We start from the raw sequence: 18,005 nt of genomic DNA on the forward strand, positions 1-18,005 counted from the left end.
TCCTCTGTGAAGTGCCTGGCCTAGCGTTTTGGGCACAGGTTAACTAGAGCCACAAGGGTACTGTGTAGCAAAGCACCCCAAATAAGCATTTATTGTCATGATTTGGGTCTGCAGGTCACTGCGGGGGTGCTGACGTAGGCTTCAGGTTGCACGGTCTGCCAGGTGGGGCTCCTCTGTGCAGGTTGGGCTCAGGCTGCCCCAGGTCGGTTCACTCTGGGGCCCAGTGGTTCCAGTGGGGAGCTCTTATCCTGGCGATGCAGAAGAGCAAGCCTCACTGCACAAGCACATATCAGGGGGCTGCTTTATGGTGCCCCCAACCTCCTTCACTGGCCAGAGAAAGTCACATGGCTAAGCCCAATCTCAATGGGAAAGGGAGTGGAGGATACCCTGCCTCCAAGGAATGGGGGGTGAAAATTTGCCAAACAAACCAAATTATAGCACTGGTATTTTGGGTATTTTTTTAATGGCCTCATGTGGTTCTAATGTCCTGCTAGGGCTAAGAACCATTGACCTACAGTCACAGTGCATGTCAGCCAGTCAAAACAAAAACCAGGCTTAGTTGAGTTTACCTCATTTCCTAAAATCAGTGGATTCAACCAAAGTTCATTTCTCCCTGAGGCAAATTTTTTTTAAAGAAGGGAGTCTTTGGCATTATTAACATGGCAAATTACTTTAACAATTGATTTTAAGTAGATCGTGCAAACTGAAGCGGCGGGCTCGTGTCTGATTTATCTCTACATTCTTAGCCCTAGCACAGCACAGAGATGAGGAGAAACGCTAGAATAGGATGTTGCTGGATGACTGGAAAAAGGAATGTAAGCATTGTTGTGTAAGCGCCACGAAGACATGGATTTTTGTCCTTTGGCATCATTATTGTATCACCAGTGTTTAGAGGAGTGCCTGACACATAGTAGTGTTCAGTAGGTAATTTCTCAGTTAATGAAGCGTGAACACATGTGTAGACAAGCTATCTGGAATGGCAAAAGGAATGGTGGATGAGCAGATGGTTAGTTGGGTGGTTAGAGGTGTGAGTGGATGGATGGGAGGGTGGATGGATAAATGGACAGGTAAATGGGCAGATAGATCAGGGGTTGGATGGATGGATGATCAGGTCATTGGATAAATGGACAAATGTGGATGGGTGATTGAGTGGGTGGGTAGACAGATGGACACAAGGGAGAATGAATAAACGGACAGATGGGTGAATAACTGGATGGAGGGTGAGAGAGATGGGTATGGATTGATGAGTAGACGAGTGGATGGATAGATGTGTAGATAAATAGGTATTTGGATGGATCAAATGACAAAAATGAATGGATAAAAATTGATTGTGAGCTTGCCAGAGGAAAGCACAGTCTTCCCTGATGGTAAACCTAACTCCCTTACAAAACTGTTAGTGACCAAGATGGTTTTGATCTCCTTGCAGGGCCTTCTGATTTGCCGCTTCCTCGCCCCCCACCCTCCCACCCCCACGGAGTGCCTCTTCTGGTGGCCGAGGTGGGAGGCAGAAGAGGATGACCACAGAGATCAGTGCTCGGGGCAGACAGCGTGCCATTGGGCATGAGGAATACAGCCTGTATAGCAGCCTGAGCGAGGATGAGCTGGTCCAGATGGCCATTGAGCAGAGCCTGGCTGACAAGACTTGGGGCCCGACCACAGCTGAGGCCACTGCGTCCACATGTGTCAACCGCCAACCTGCCCATTTCTACCCGTGGACCAGGTGAGCAAGGAGAGGCCAACTAGGACACCTGTGAGATGTAGATCCTGAACACTGTTCATCCAAGACCAGAGTCTCCTGGTCTGTAAGGGTGCGTGTTTACACCTTAATGACTTACATTTCTTATCCAAACCATCTGAGCTTTGGTGGGCCAAGCACCGCGGTAGGTGCTCTACTCGCTTCATCTTGTTTAACCCTCTCGAAGACCTTCCAGGAACCTCTATGCTATATTCCCATTTTATAGACAAGGAAACAAAAGCTCAGGGCTAAGAGGTAGTCCCAAATCGCACAGCTAGTAGATGGTGTTGCAGAGATGGAAACAATCGGGTTGCATCACCCACGGCTTTGCTTTGTACCACTGGCTTTATGTTTGAATGCGGTGGAGCTGATGTTCTGAGTCCAAGCAGAGCTCTCAATCCTATCTAGCAGCCTCCCTGGGAAAACATGTCTGAGAAGCAGGTGACATCTGCCCGGGCAAGCCACCCTACCTCCTTGCTCTGGCTCCCCTGTCTCAGCATGACCTCATCCTCCCAGTGGCAGGGCCACCTAGGGCAGCCCTGTGTTGCGCCCCTAAAGATGGGATGCGGGCCATACCTGGAGTTCCATATGTGCAAGTTTGAGTATCCTAACAGCCACACTAAAAAGTAAAGACCAACAGGTGAAAGTAATTTAGGTCTCAACTATTCTCATTTTCCGCATGTCATCAATATAAAAATTATGAATGAGGATTTTATGTTCTTTTTGTCAAATCAAGTCTTTGGAAGCCAGTGTGTGTCTTGCACTCGCAGAACATCTCAATTCAGATTAGGTGCATCCCAACGGCTCTCTAGCCACACGTGGCCAGTGGCTACCATACTAGACAGCACAGATCCAGAGGGTACCTCCTTTGTCGGAGGTGGAAGCCAGAGAGGCCATTACGCATTGGATCTTAACGTGCTCTTAGAAAGGAAATATATAAATTTAAAAATGCTTTTGTTCAGCGCTAAGTCCAAGTCAGGTATGTATGTGGGGGTGGGTGGGCTAAGGGGTGGGCATTGCTGAAATGATGGTGTTGTGTGGCCGTGGGACATGCCTCAAATCTCATTGTCTCCAGGGGTACCTGCCTGACTCAGCCAGTGGAGTGTGAGGTTCTTGGGGTTGTGAGTTCCAGCTCTTGGTTGGGTACTGGGGGCGGCTTAAAAAAAAAAATCTCATTGTCTCCAGCAGCCAGCTGATTGCTTTGAGGCCTTGGGCAAGTCTCTTAAGCTCTCCTGGCAACAAGAGATAAGACCATCTCCAATGTCCAGTCCCAGCTGGCAGGGATGAAGTGGGTGGTGGTGCATCCCAGCCCTGTCCCCTGATGATACCCACCAGGCGCTCCCCAAGTGACTTTGGCTCTCACTAAGGCTCGACCTCTTCTGCCAGGCAGATGATGCAAATATCTGGAATGCCCCACACTGAGGAGCCCCCTTCTTTTTACTTTTTAAAAAGATTTTATTTATTTATTCATGAGAGACACAGAGAGAGAGAGACAGAGACACAGGCAGAGGGAGAAGCAGGCTCCCCATGGGGAGCCCGATACAGGACTCAATCCCAGGGCCCCGGGATCATGTCATGAGTCGAAGGCAGATGCTCAACCACTGAGCCACTGAGGCATCCCTGAGGAGCCCCTTCTAAAGGGGAAGGCAGGCGGCCTCCTTGGGCGGCTGGAGGAAGTAGGAAGACTCCAGATTACGGAGTTGGCCCCAAGGGGGTCCCATTCTGGAACCCAGCCTGAGAAACAGAAGCGAGGACTCAGAGCAAGGACTCTTCGTGGCCGGTGCTCTGGGAGGCCCTGGTTCCTGTTCCGGCTGGTTCAGCCCACGCCAGACCACAAGTTCCTCTTTCTCAGGAGGGGATCAGATAGAAAGAAGGGCATCCCCCCACCCCCGGGGCATCTGCAGCCTTCTCCTCAGTGTGGGAGCTTTCTGTGGAGTTCTGGGGACACTCAAAGATGTTAGCACTGAGTTGGCTCATGGGGTCCGGGTCCTGATCTCTTCCTTCCTCCGGTGGGTAAGGAAGCAGAGACCCACCATGGGACACAAACGCTGATCCAGCCTCCTGAGAAAAAGGCTCACAAAGAAGGGAAATGACTTACCCAGGGTCATGCAACCCTCACCTAAATTCCAGGCACAAGTAATGTAGGGGACGGGGTTCAGCCTGCATCCGCTCACTGTGGATGGGAGCTAAAACCTCCCAGATTCAGTCCTTCCCTTCCGTCTCTGGAAGAAGGGCAGGCTTGGGTCCTGCTGGGGAAGCCAATCCTTCCTCCCCCAGATGCACCCTGAGTGTTTCCCATGTGGCCAGCACACAGCCATTCAGTGAACCCTTACAGAAGCCACGAAATGAGGACATTTTTGTTTTTTAGCTTTTGTTTATTTATTCAGAGAGAGGGACAGAGACACCGGCAGAGGGAGAAGCGGGCTCCTTGTGGGGAGCCCGATGCAGGACTCGATCCCAGGACCCTGGGATCACACCCTGAGCCAAAGGCAGATGCTCAACCACTGAGCCACGCAGGCGTCCCACGAGGACATTCTGTACCCGTCTTACACACCCGCTAACTCAGCAGGGCCAGGAACAGAGCCAGGTTCAGACACGTACCCAGCTCTGCCCATACTGCAGATGCCTCTTCTCCCTCCTCCACTTTGAAGTGGGTTTGGGTCTCATTGCAGCCTCCTCGTACCCACAGACCTTCAGGGTCCCCGGGGACAAGAAACACTCCAGCTCGTGCTCACATTCCCAGTCACGGCCTTTCAGAAAGTACAGGACCCAGTAGGAAACAAACCCATCCTTTGTTTCCATCCAGAGACCTGGAGCAAGGTTTAGGAACACGACATCACACATGTCCCCAGCACTGTCGTGGATTGAAAATCACCTCCTCAGCAAATCCCGCCTGAGCACCCTCCCAGGTCACGCAGGTCGCCCCCTTCCTTGCTCTCTTGACGTTTCCTTCATCACCCTGACTACGACTTGAAGTTTCTATGTATTTGTTCTAACCATGAGGGCAGGGCCTCACCCATCTTCCTTCCTGTGAAGCCTCCTGTCTAGAACACAGCACTCGGCCCCCCACAGACATCATCAAATCGCTGTGAGCGGATAATGAGTGAATAAAGTGAATGAAGAGGCAGCAGAGTAGAGCGGAAAGAGAAGTGGGCTTGGAGGTTCGAATCCTTCCGCTGTCACCTACTGGCTGTGTGACCTCGGCAAGTTACTGAGCCTTGCTGAGCACCGCAGGCTTATCTTCACCATGAAACCTTGCCTAGCCCAACTTGCAGTGTTGTTCTGCAAAGCAAGTAAAATGTTGGCGCCTTCCTCACCTCCCACAGCTTGAATCCGCCTCCCCCACCTCCTCCCTGAGCCCCCGGAATGCCCACCTCATGACCGCCTGTTTCATGGGCAAGCCTTCATGCCACTCTAAGGGAGGCATTATCTGGCCTCCTGAGAGCATCCCCAACTATACTATATGACCTCTTTGGGGACAGAGAGCACATGTTGCTCACTTTTGCAACCTCAGTGCTTGGCAAAGAGCCTGGATCATTGTAGGTGCCCGAGAAATGTTTTTAGGCAAAGAAATGCATTTTTGAAACCAATAAAATGCTCTACAAATACAACTTATTGTTATCATCTCGTGACCAAAATGGCAGCTATGGACATAAAGGTCAACCAAGCTTTGGGGATCCTAGAAATAAAAGCCACATCAGCGACCCGGAGAAAACAGAACGTGCCCTTTTAAAGCCATTTCTTCCAATTTGCTTCTCTCCTACCACAATGTAAGGGATGAAGTCAGAAACAAGGCTTGGCCTCACACTGAGGGCTCCCTGAAAGGCAGACCCAGCTTCCCATCCCAAGGAGATGTAGGGTTCATGCAGTCATGAAACAGGGAGCCCAAGGGGTATGTTGATGGACCAGACAGAGTGGGCCCAGGAAGCTGGGTCTTCCCAGTCTTTAAACTTCTGAATTTTTTTAAGGTTATATTTCTAAGAAGACAAAGGAAGAAAGCACAGAGTAGGAACTTGTTTGGGTTGGTGAGTGCACAGCTGCAAATAATTCACATTAAACCACCCATACCTACCTCGCTCTTCCGACGTGCCAGCTGCCTTCTCATAACCTGGGTGTGAACCAGGCCTCACCCCTCCCCTCCCCAAATTTGCAGTCTAACGGGGGTCCCAGATGTACATAATGACCCAGCAGGAAGGGCGCAGCAGGGAGGCCTGCCTTCAGTTTCAGAGGGACACAGAGAGGATCGACTCACTTAGTGGAGCAGGTGGGCTTTGCAGGATGAACAGGAGTTCGCTACACGAGCTAGAGGAAGCAAACCTCTGAGCCTCAGTTTTCTCTTCTGCAAAAGGGAGCCGGATTAACTCTCCTTCACTAAGTGGACTCACAGAGGAGGACATGAGATGCTTTGTGCCATGTGCCCGTGTCACAAGGCTGGACACAGAGCAAGCACTCAACAAATCTCGGCAATGGGTGGGAAGCAGAAGTTGCTGCAGTTTGGAATTCACGTTCTCCTCTACATGGGACTCCTCTCTGGCTGCCCCAGAAAGAATGGATTGGCCCGTGGGTAGGAGGCTGATTTCAGAGACCGGTGGGAATAGGGGTGGAGGTGGCTAGACCACGTGAGCTCTCCCTCTCTTTACCCAGGAGGGTTGAGGGCTGCTTCTCCTGGAATTTGACGTCCTGCCACGGCACCCCACAACACCAAGATCACCAGTTGGGATGTTACCCTTTCGAAGGCTTTTGTTTGTTCTGTTTCATTTATTTGAATGTATCCAGTGCCTGCTGTGTGCCGGGCACTGTCCTCTGTCACCCGTATTGATGTAGGCTTAGTGTGAGGACCGGAGGAGAGGACAAATAGAGGGTGGCGAGCGTGAGGTAGACTCGTGTCCCTTAGCTCTCATCCCCTATTAAGAGGCTTGCTTGGGACGCCTGGGGGGCTCAGTGGTGGAGCGTCTGCCTTGGGCTCAGGGCATGATCCCGGGGTCCTGGGATCAAGTCCTGCATTGAGCTCCCAACAGGGAGCCTGCTTCTCCCTCTGTGTCTCTCATAAATAAATAAATAAAATCTTTAAAAAAAAAAAAAGAGAGAGAGAAGACCTGCTTGCCTCCCATCTTCAGCCAGGTCCAGCCCCATGTAATGTCTGTCCTTCCAGGGGCCAGCAGCTCACTGAGAAATGAGGGGACTCCCCACGTTCACCGAGCCTGACCCACATCTGAAGTAGGGGCCAGCGGGACTCCAGGACAGGGCTGTGGGGAGCTGGGTGACAGTGATGCACCCCTGACCCCCTCGATCTGCCCGCCCACATGAAGGACAAGGGCCCTACCTGGGCCTCTTCCAGGGCATGACCTGTGCCCACATCCTGCCAGGTTCTTCTCACCTCTGATGACTCAGCCGTGGTGGTTTTCTCTGCTGGGAATCCCCTGCTCAGGCTGGGGGGATGAGGGGAAGTGGGGTCTGCAGCCTGGACCGGACTAGCTCCCCCTCCAGGCCCAGGCTCAGCACTCAGCTGCTCTGGGCACCCGCCCTGGCTGCCCCTAATGCCAAGTTCACCACCAACTGCAGGGCTCTCAGGGGAGCTCCTGTTCTCTACCCCCGTTCCCTGGTGGCCCTATGGCTGGCTGTTGGCCTCAGACATCTTGGGGATCAACCAAAGTGTCCTACTGATTTGCATCTCAGGTGCTAGCATAGGGCAATTCGGTGTCTGCTTCTGCCTCTGCGAAGCTGGAACAATACAACCCCTGCCTCCATCCAGCTGCTGGGCAGCATGCAAGTGAGGCGATGCCCTGCACAGTCGGGAGGGACATCCCCGCACCATGGCTGCCACCCCTACCAGCCTCACTGGCCTGGTCTTGCTGTTGTTATTTTGCCCTCAGAGATAGTCCTGGTTTTAGGGTGATGGGGTGGGCTTTAAGGGGCTTATCACCTTGCTAGTAATATCCTAAAAACAGTAAGTGACAGGAGGCCACACACATGGGCCATGGTGTGGGTGGCCGGCACCCCAGGGTCCTGTGAGGACTGAGACCCAGAGCTTCGTCGAGACCACGGGGTGGGGACTGCGAGCTGAGCCTGGCCCGAGGCTGCCTTCCACCACCCCGAGCATGCTCCCCTTTCCGGGTGGAGGAGTGGGGCCTCGCTGGGGCCAGGCTTTGCACCCCCTTCCCAGGATGTGGTCTCTTAAATCTGTTTGACACGCAAAGTTCTCACGTGAGCTCATTTCAACAAAGGCTCCACGGTGACAGCAGCAACGATGAAAACCCCCCGGTCCTACCTCCTCGCCCTGCAAAGGGGTAAACTGAGGCACAAAGCAGGGCAGGGGCCTGTTCACAGGTGCAGGGCCTGCCGGAGGGGAGGCCTTCGATAAGCCAGAAAGAGGACCAGGAGGCAGCAGGACCCCAGGCCCATGGAGGAGGGGACAGCATCAGGAGCTCTGCAGACCGACAAGAGTGTGCTCTGCTCTGCTCCCTTCCCAGCTGCAGCTCCATGTGAGCCCAGCGTGGCCACCCACCTCGTGGGGCCTCAGTGTCCCCATCTATAGAGGGCAGGGACACTGGCACCCACTCCAGAGGACTAACAAATGAGCCCACGCAGGGCATGTTCAGGCTCATGGTGCTCAGGAGGCAGTGGCTAGCGGCAAGGGGACGGAGAGGGGGACAGAGGAAGGCAAGGACACGATGCCAAGGATGGTGACCTGGCGGTCCCCCTGCCCCCAGGTGGCTGAAGCAAAGCAGTCGGTGTTCTTTCCTGCTCTCTGCCCACTCAGCCCTTCCCCACAACTTGGCCTCGCTGAGCATAGCCACAAAACCTGCAGGTTCTGGCCCCTCTAAGCAGCGCCAGGGCGCTGGTCCCCAGTAGCGATGTCCTCCTCCATTCCACAGGGCACCCCGAGGGGCACAGGACACCAGGCCTGCAGGGGTGTCCAAGGCACCAGGGCCCGAGCTGCCAGATGCGTGGTCCCATCTGCATGGTCACCCTCATCAGTCTGATATGTGGAGTGACCGCCACACCTCTTTTCACCCCCTCCCGTCCTTACCACAGCCCAAGGGGGTGGGAAACAGGGTCACAGAAGCAAAACAACGATCCAGTCAATGGTGGACACGCGCTGCACACCCCTATGCCCAGACCCCAGCTAAGCTCACTGGCTCCAGCCTCTTCAGTCTTCCTACCCTGGGCCATGCAGGGAACTAAAGCCCAGAAAAGTTCAACCTGTCTGATGTCACGTGGCCAGAAAGTGCCAGAGTCCAGATTTGAACCCGTGTCATCCTGATTCCTCGTCCTGGCCGTGACGGCCTTGTGCTCTAACTTCTGAACTGTTACAGTTCCTGCCTCTGGGACGGCAGGCCCCTCTGACCAGGACCCGGCCAGGTGGAGGTGGGAGTACAGACCTGGTTTGGCTTCCCAGCTATGCTCCCCTGTCCCCCCACAACCTCCAAGAACCTCTTGCCCATCCCCGTTGGGACCCAGCCTGGCCGGCCGGACGCTAAACCCCTTTCATCCAGGGACCTGCTGCTGACCCCTTCTCACATCCTCCCGGGTGAAGAATGTCACCTTGCTTCGTATCTGCCTCCCGCGTGGTTGGCTGGGGAGGGGGCCTGGGGGTGGGGATGAGGTTAACCTCATTGTTGTCTTATATGGTCATTTAAATCTCCCAGGGCTTCCTCCAAGGGCCAAAAATAATCCGGAGACACAGCAGCTGTGTCCAGCACACAGAGAGGACCCGGCCATCTGCTTTGGTTCTGAGCCCTGTGTCTGTCTCGGTCTCCCTTCGCTAGCCCTCCATCCCCGATCCTGCCTCCGGCCATGACCCGCTTCTCATATGCAGAGTATTTTTCCCTCTTTCACTCCTGCCCTGCACCCTCCAGGTCGACGGTGCCTCCCGAGAACCCGCCCGCCTCGGGCCCCAAGGGGCTGTTCCAAGGGGTCATGCAGAAATACAAGAACTCCCAGCTGGCGTAAGTGACCCCCCGGCCCGGCCCCCCGAGACCTTCCAAGTTCACCCTTCCAACTAGGGTTCGTGGGGGGCGGGGAGTGGGACGCAGGCACGCAGGGCCCAGGAAGGGGGGCGCGTTCTGGAGGGACCTCTCAGGTGTGTCCCCTTGAGCCCCAGCTGCTCCTGCTGAGCTGGGCTCAGCGCTCACAGACTCAGTTCCTCAAGGTCTGTGATTAACCCCTCCATGCCCCGGAGTGGGTCCCAGGTGACGGAGCAGCCCCCTGGGGAGACGGCCCCAGGATCCCAGAGGCCCAGAGGGGCTCGGGGCTGAAGCTGATGAGTCAGCCATGCCTTCCCTGTACCTCAGTTCCCCCGTGTGTCACCTTGGGGATACGGGGCATATCCACAACGCTCACACCCATGGGTTTTGTTTTGCTTCATTGCTTTTATTTGCTCCACGCCAGGTGGTAAAATCCAGAATTAATCCAAGCTGCAGGAGGGGTTCTGTTTGCCTCGCCCAAGGGGGCTGGGCTAGGTGCGTCCTTGGAAAAGAGATCTGTGCTTGCCCTTCCCGGCTCCCCCATACGGACTCCAGAAACAGCTAAGAGCAAAAAAAGGGGCCCCCTCTTCAGAACCCCCATCTCCTTGCTCCAGTTATGTTAGAGAGAGAAGGAGGCAACTGGCCAGTGCTTTGCGTCTCTTCCCAGCTCTTTTCAAACCTTGTCGCCCCCACTTCCTTGGTGCTGGGGGTAAAATTCTGAGGGTCTGAAAAGGGGGACCCCAGGCTCTGGTCTCTGCGCCGCTGCCCCCTCCTGTGTGGCTGCCTGTGAATCGCTGTCCGTCTCTAAATCTCCCCTGTCCGTGAAACAGGGTCGCAGGGGACAGAGTGGCCTCCAGGGTCCCGTCCGGCTCCTTGGTCTCCAAGGGTCTGACACCCCCTGGCAGCCTCCCCAGCCCTCGGGGCGGGGCTTTGGCTGAACTCAGGGAGCAGCAGCCCCGGGTGCGCCCGAGAGCTTCAGGGTCCTTGTGCCACAGCTGGACCAGACCCAGGCTGGGCGGCAGGTCCTGGCAGTGTTCTCGTGACCCCGCGCACCCCTCAGTCCACAGGAACAGCCAGCCCTCCTCTCTTCCACTTCAGCGGGGGTCCCACAGGAGACCTTCTGGGGGAGACGGGATACCTACCCCACTGGGGCTTTTCCTGACACCAGCGGGGGCTGCTCTGGCCGCTCGGGAGAAGAGCTCATCAAGGTGGTAGTGAGGGCGTTGATGGGGACTTCAGGGCTTATCTGGTAGTTACCCATGGTGCTCGCGGGTCTGTAACTTAACCAGCATCTGTGCTCTGAAGCTATTAATAACCAGAGAGGCTGAGAGGCAGGAGGAAGTGCCGCTCACAACGGAGGAAGCAGCTGGGAGGGTAAAGGGGCTGGCCTGATAAACCCTCCGAGCCTATCCTGGCCCCTGACGTGGGTGAGAGCCCCGGGAGCGAGACCTGCCTCCAGCCTCACCTTCTCCATCTGGGAAATGGGACCACTCATGCAGAACATTCGCCAGGAGTAGATGTGGGAATGACAGCAGTCCTGGTCCTCACTGATTCAAGGATGGGGGTGGGGGGGAGGCAGCTCAGTGCATGAGTGAACAAAGTAGCAAAGAAGTTATCATTCACATGAGCCCCGGAATCTTTTCAATATTCAGGAGTTTTATATTTATTTATTTATGTATTTATTTATTTATTTATTTGATATTCAGAAGTTTTAAACTGTGAATTCAAATTTATTAATCCTTCAAGTATGTAAGTCCTTCAGCAGCTAAAGCATCTAGGGGTGAAGATGAAAGCCGCAGGGACCGAGGGGTTCCCTAATTCTCTTTTGGCCACCGAGGAGCTCTGTCTAAAAGAGACCCTCAGTTTCCATCTGTGGAAGTGAGTGAGCTTGCCGTGTTTCACCCCATTTCTGCAGTCTTTTCCTGCAGAGCGCCCGCTTGGAGCTAAAGGCATGAAAGTACCCCTGGTCCATGGGTGTTCACAGGGGGACTGAACACTGGCAAGGCTGGATCAGAGCCCGCACGGTGGCTTTTAAAGGCCAGTGTGTCCTCCAAATGCTCAAAGGAGGCTATTGCAAAGAAGGTTTTGAGCAAGATATTTTTCAAAACTCCCAAAGAAACAAGCAAAATGCTAATAGGAGAGAGGCCATCTTTTGAGAAATAGAAGGAATGAAGGAGTGGAAATAATTGCTGGGGATCCTAGGTTCTGAATTTTTCCCTCTCACCCATGATCTTTTTCTTTCTTTCTTTCTTTCTTTCTTTCTTTCTTTCTTTCTTTCTTTCTTTCTTTCTTTCTTTCTTTCTTTTTCTCTCTCTCTCTCTGTCTCTCTCTCTCTCTTTCAACAAATATTTTTTGAGCACCTATTATGGGCCAGACACTGAGCTGGGCCCTAAGAGTGAAATCATAAGAGATGAAAGAAAAATAAAGAAATAAAGACACTGTTCCCTTCTTCTTGGAACTCACAGTCCAGTGGGGAGACAGCAGTCAAGTAGCCATTCAAGGACACGTACAGGCCAGAGGTTACAGGAGGCCTTACGATCAGAGGCAGCGAGAGGCTGACCCGGGCCTGCAGGCTGAGGCTGACAGGCCTGAGGAAGCAGTGATGGATAGCTGATGGACGGATAAGCTGGAGGGGCCAAGGTCAGGGCCAAGGTTGGGGCTGAGTTCCAGGGTACACCCACATGGGTTAGGAAGGATTATTTTCCTTATTGAGGAGGACACTGGCCACGGGGGGCTGTGCACCTGTTCCAGACCAGCAGGGACAAGCAGGACCACGTGGTCCCACAGCTAGCATCGCCCCCGGGGCCACCTGTAGCCCTGCTTCCCCTCTGGGAGAGAGGCTGGCCTGCCCCACCTCTGCCCTGCTTCGGTCCCGAGGAGTGACCTGCCACTTGCTGTCACAGGCCTGTGGACCCTGTGCTGAAGGCCATCAAGGAAGGTGATGAAGAGGCCTTGAAGGCCATGATCAAGTCGGGGAAGAATCTTGCAGAGCCCAACAAGGAAGGCTGGCTGCCGCTGCACGAGGCGGCCTACTACGGCCAGCTGAGCTGCCTGAAGACCCTGCAGCAAGGTGAGGTGGCAGGCAGGTACAGTGAGGGGCGCGACAGGACTCAGAGGGCAGCAACTCCTTCCTTCTGGAGCTTTGTGTTCTTTGCCCCTCAGATTCTTAGAGGGCGGGGTACAAGGCAAGATTATATCACCCCAAGCTGGGAGAAGGAAGTGACTTGTCCCCACCCACCCTGCTGTCACCTCTCCAGGCCTCTTGGGACAGGAGAGCCTAATTCCTAGAAAAGGAATGAGGGAGGGCTCACTCTTTTGGGAGACCCACTGCCAGCTTGTTCCAGAATGTTCCAGGGGCTGATCTGGTGTGGAAAACACCACAGCTGTGCCTATGCCCCGCCAAGGCCATCCCCCCCACCCCAGCTGTGGGAACCTGGGCAAATCATGCCTCCTCTCTGAGCTTTGGCTTCCCCCAAGCCAGATGAGAAGGGTGGCACCTGCAGACAGGAGCTACCTCTGCTCTGTCGTGAAGCAGCAGGAACCACAGATAGCCCACCACACGCTAGGGCAGGCACAGATGTATGAGAGAGACCTTCTGGCCATGGCTGCTGGGGGTTCAAGGGAAGGACAGGGCCATTCACAGAGGGAGGGGCCTCAACCAGGGAAGGCTCCCCGGAGGAGGCGGCATCTGAGCTGAGTTAATACGACTGGGAAGCTGAAACAGTCCTGTGAAAGCGACTGAGTCCAGGGCCAAGAGGATGGGTGGTAAATTTAGGTGGATGCTACACAGGTCTGTCATTGGAATTGGACGGAAATTGGGGCTACCTTTGTGTTGCGGAGGAGGGGGTATCTTCCCCCTTTGTGAACTTCCCATCTGTTCTCCCCAGCATACCCGGCAGTCATTGACCAGCGCACTTTGCAGGAGGAAACGGCCCTTTACCTGGCGACGTGCAGGGGACACCTGGACTGCCTCCAATCTCTGCTCCAGGCTGGGGCTGAGCCTGACATCTCCAACAAGTCCCGAGAGACACCGCTCTACAAAGGTGAGCCCGCCAGGGTGGGCTTCCCTGGGGAAGGGCCCAGAGAGTAGGGAGCACTTGCTCCCCCCATCCCAACCAGGGGTCTCCTCTGAAGGGGCAGTCTTGTTCAGGTGTGTAACTTGTATAATTGAGTCGTTCCTTCATGCACCTGTTCGGGCCCTACTTCCCAAGTCCTCCCATGAGCCAGGCCCACTGAGGAGCGCCTGAGGGCCCAGAAACAAAAAGATATGATCGGTGCCCATGCGCTCTCCCAGTCCAGTGCACACAGACACACAGACAACATAACAGCCAGCTAATGGCAGCAAAGAGCTTGGCATGACGCACCTGGGAGCATGGGGGAGGGCTCTAACACTAGGGGTGAGCCCCCACAAAAGGGGATGCCTGAGCTGAGCTGGAACAGGAGGCAGTTATCAGCTGGACGAGCAGAGGGGACAGCAGAGGCAGAGGCAAAGAGGTATGAAAGAAAATGTGTACCTCTGGGATGTTTAAAAAAACCTAGAAACCCCTTGCTCATTCAATATATCATCCAAGGACATTGGCATCTCTAGCAAGTGCCCAGAGTCAAAATCTGAATAATCGTAATAACTGGCATTTACTGAGTTTTTATTATGTGCCAGGCACTGTTCTTTAACTTAACCCTAATATCCAACTACATATGAGACAGGCACTACATAGGAAGTATCCCCATTTTACAGAGACACGAAACGGGGCACCCAGGATTTCACATATTCCATCAAGGGGCAGACCCAGGATTTAAACTCAGGGAGCGAGTTGCCAACAGCACACTCTGAACTATGACATTATAAGGCATTCAGATCACGTCTACATGCTTAAGCAATCGGCCTTGGGGCTTACAAAGATGATAGGACCTTTACACTTTGAAAACCGACAGAAAGCCCCCATTTTCCCAGGTGCCTAGTATCCAGGACCTGGAACATTCCATGGGAAGCAGGAACCTGGTAGCCGGGTCTGCTGCACACCCGTGGTGGAAGTGTCTCTTGAAGCCACATCTGCCTGGGCACCAGAGCCATCGTCTGGAGACGCAGGTGTCCCAGAGAGAGCTCCCAGAACACTGGGCAATGCTCAGCCACAGCTTCGGCCCTGGTGTTGCACACACTCCAAGCACCATGCTAGAGTGTCCCACGCACCTGGTGCTCCCACAGGGTCCTCTCAGGAAGGTCTCGTGATCTCTGGCTTGCAGGCGAGGAAACCACGACTTCAAGGGGGTTAGGGAGCTTTGCTGGGGTCCCTTCTCGCAACCACCCCTGATCAACTCAAAGAAGTGGTTCATCTGGACAAGAGCCCAGCCTCCCTGGTGATAACCCTGGACCAGAGCAGGTTCTCGCAAGCGATGAGGCTTAACAGGGACGTCTGAGCAGGTTGAGAAGACTTGATGAGCTGTCCTCAGAAGACATATTTGACTTCAGTTTAAGTGAGGGGGCTTTGAGGAAGGGTTTTGAGCAGGAGTATGACCACACTCCTCCTCTTCTGATGCTGGCAACGTGAAGAACTAAAGCAGGAAGCGCTGCAGAGGGAAACGAGTTAGGGATGCCCTGGAATCTCCCAAGGGACAAGGACTCTGGGCCCGAGTGCCTGAGCTTCAATCCCTGTTCTGACACTAGCTGTGTGACCTTGGGCGAGTCACTTAACTTCTCTCTGCCTCATTTTCCTCCTCTGTGAAAAGGGATAATAACACTACATCCTTTAAGGGTGATTGGGAGAATTCTGTTAGTTGGTCACGGAAGGTGCTTGGAACAGAGTGCCTGGCCCACAATCAGTGCTATATACCTCGGCAATTACTGCTATTAGGATTACTATTATTTTAGGTGTATATCCCAGGTAAAATGCGGGGACTGGACCTCAGTCTGGACCCAGTGGGTATTTGTTGAATGAGTGGCTGATGGATGAATGGGGGAACGGCCAAATAAAGGAACGAAGTCTCGGCCACCCAGGTCCTGCCAGGGCCCCGCTGACCATCTGGCTTCTCCCCGGGCACAGCCTGTGAGCGCAAGAACGTGGAGGCAGTGAGGATCCTGGTGCAGTACAACGCGGACACCAACCACCGCTGCAACCGAGGCTGGACAGCTCTGCACGAGTCTGTTTCTCGCAACGACCTGGAGGTCATGGAGATCCTGGTGAGCAGAGGCGCCAAAGTAGAATCCAAGAATGCCTACGGCATCACCCCCTTGTTCGTGGCTGCCCAGAGTGGGCAGCTGGACGCCCTACGCTTCCTGGCCAAGTACGGTGAGTGCTAAGGGTCCCTGGGTCGTGTAGCAGAGGGGAAGGGGCACAGAGGTCTCAGGGGAGGCAAGTTTAGGTGTCGCCTTGCGGACATACTCTGATCGAGTGACAGTATCTCCTGGGAGCGCTGGGTTGAGGATTCAGAGGCTGCGTCTAGGCTCAGTGGGAGACGTGCTGAGATCCACCAGCGACGCCTGCAATTCGGCACAAACCTGGGGTGGAGGGGGGAGTGGCACACGTGCCATATGTTTGCCTCCTCTAATCTAGCCCAACATCCTCATTTTACAAATGAGGAATCTGAGGCCTAGAAAGGGGAAGTGACTTATTTACAGTCACGTAGCAAATTAGTGGTGGAACAAGCCAGACTCTTAGGCTCCTGACACTTCTCCTTCCACCATGTCACACTTTAAGGCCAGAAGGAACCTCAGGCAACGTTTAGGTCACCCTCCTCATTTTACAGGTGACGAAACCAGGGACCAGGGATGGGAAAGTGATTTGTCCAAGGTCACACAGTGAAGTAGCGGAAGAGTTGGGATCTGAACCCGGATCTTGGCATTCTTTGCCTGGGGAAAACATCTTAGTCACTTAATGGGAGAAAATAAAATACTACTGCCTGCATTGCAGAGACCCCGTGACAATGGCAGACATTCTTCTGGCTAAAGAGCATCATTATTCTGTTCTTCCCCAATACTGGATTTCTTCTTTCTTTCTCCATGGGGAGTGAGCCTCCCTCTCTAGCCACAGAGAGGCCAGGGGTAAACCAGACCCTTGGGCTGAGTTTAAGGGATTTGTTGAGGTCCTACTGTGTGCCAGACACTGTGTTGAGCGTGAACATGGACTAAGCCAATGGGATTTTCTCCATAGCTGTATGAGGTTGGGGGGGGTGTCCTCATCCCTTTCGGGAGATGAGGAGACTGAGGCTCAGAAAGGTTAAACGATCAGTCACAATCAGAGCCTAGACTGCGACCACAGCATCCGACTCGAGGCTGCATGCTTCTTGTGTCCACCGCAGGCCTCGAGAACCATCACCGGGGGACTCTACTTGAATAAACATCCATTTACTCAGCACGTGCCTTAACAGATGGGAAAACAAACCCAGGGCACTTCCTAGCAGCCAGGGACACATCTGGACTGACCAGCTTGAGAACAAAGGGGCAGAGGCAGGGTCCTGGGAGCCCAGGCAAGGAGGGTTGGCAGAGGGGAGGATGCTCAGCCAGCAAGGGGCACGGGCCAGCTCCGAACATCTGTCCGGCTCTCCTGCCGACAGTCTGAGTCAAGGTCTGCTCCCTCTGTGGGCTGAGTCCCTTTTCAAACCCAAATATTTTTCTTGGGAGAGCGGGTGGCTTTGCTGGTGGGGTCCAGGCTTCCAGGGAGCCTGACCTCAAGAGCTTGGACCTGGTGGCTGACTTTCCCTCAGGGTGGAGAGCAGAGCCAGCCTCTGCACCCCGCTCCCCCCATCCTGGAGAACTGGCATTTGCTGAGCACCTTCTCTATGCCAGACACCGTGCAGGAGATGGTCTTGGTCTGTTCGTGCTGCTATCACAGAGCACCGCGCACTGGGCGGCTTAGAGACCGCACATGGTTATTCCTTACAGTTCCAGAGGCTGGGAAGTCCAAGATCAAGGTGCCAGCAGATTTGTTGCCTGGTGAGAGCCCATCTCTGGTTCATAGACAGCCACCTTCTCGCTGGGTCTTCACATGGTGAAAGGGGGCCAAGCAGCCCTTGAGGGTCTCTTTCATAAGGGCATTAATCCCATTCAGAAGGCAACTCCACCCTCATAACCTTCGCACCCACCTCCTTATACCATTGCACTGGGGATTCGCTTTCAACATATGGATTTTCAGGGGACACAAGCATCCAGCCCACAGCAGATATTTACGTATTTTATCTTATTTACTCCTCGAAGTAAGGTACTATTTTTTCCTGGTCAACAGATGGGAAAACTGTGGCCCCTGAGGGCCACCCAAGGGCCACAGGGCTTGTAAGCCCTGAAACAGAAACTTCAACTAGTTCTTGTTTCT

General features: G+C 54.1%; 1 protein-coding gene across 2 annotated transcripts in view; it reads left to right on the top strand.

Moving 5' to 3' along the window:
- Window positions 1-18,005, top strand: part of ASB2 (ankyrin repeat and SOCS box containing 2) — a 43,841-nt gene that overhangs the window by 11,108 nt on the left and 14,728 nt on the right. For both annotated transcript variants that reach the window (XM_041758369.1, XM_041758370.1), the window contains exons 2-6: window positions 1,427-1,720; window positions 9,595-9,684; window positions 12,606-12,772; window positions 13,590-13,745; window positions 15,741-15,986. In XM_041758369.1, the coding sequence (XP_041614303.1) occupies window positions 1,515-1,720; window positions 9,595-9,684; window positions 12,606-12,772; window positions 13,590-13,745; window positions 15,741-15,986 (865 nt within the window). In that variant the 5' untranslated portion in view covers window positions 1,427-1,514. The remainder of the gene's footprint in view (window positions 1-1,426; window positions 1,721-9,594; window positions 9,685-12,605; window positions 12,773-13,589; window positions 13,746-15,740; window positions 15,987-18,005) is intronic.

This window comes from Vulpes lagopus, chromosome 6, assembly GCF_018345385.1.
Source record: "Vulpes lagopus strain Blue_001 chromosome 6, ASM1834538v1, whole genome shotgun sequence".
NCBI lineage: Eukaryota > Metazoa > Chordata > Mammalia > Carnivora > Canidae > Vulpes > Vulpes lagopus.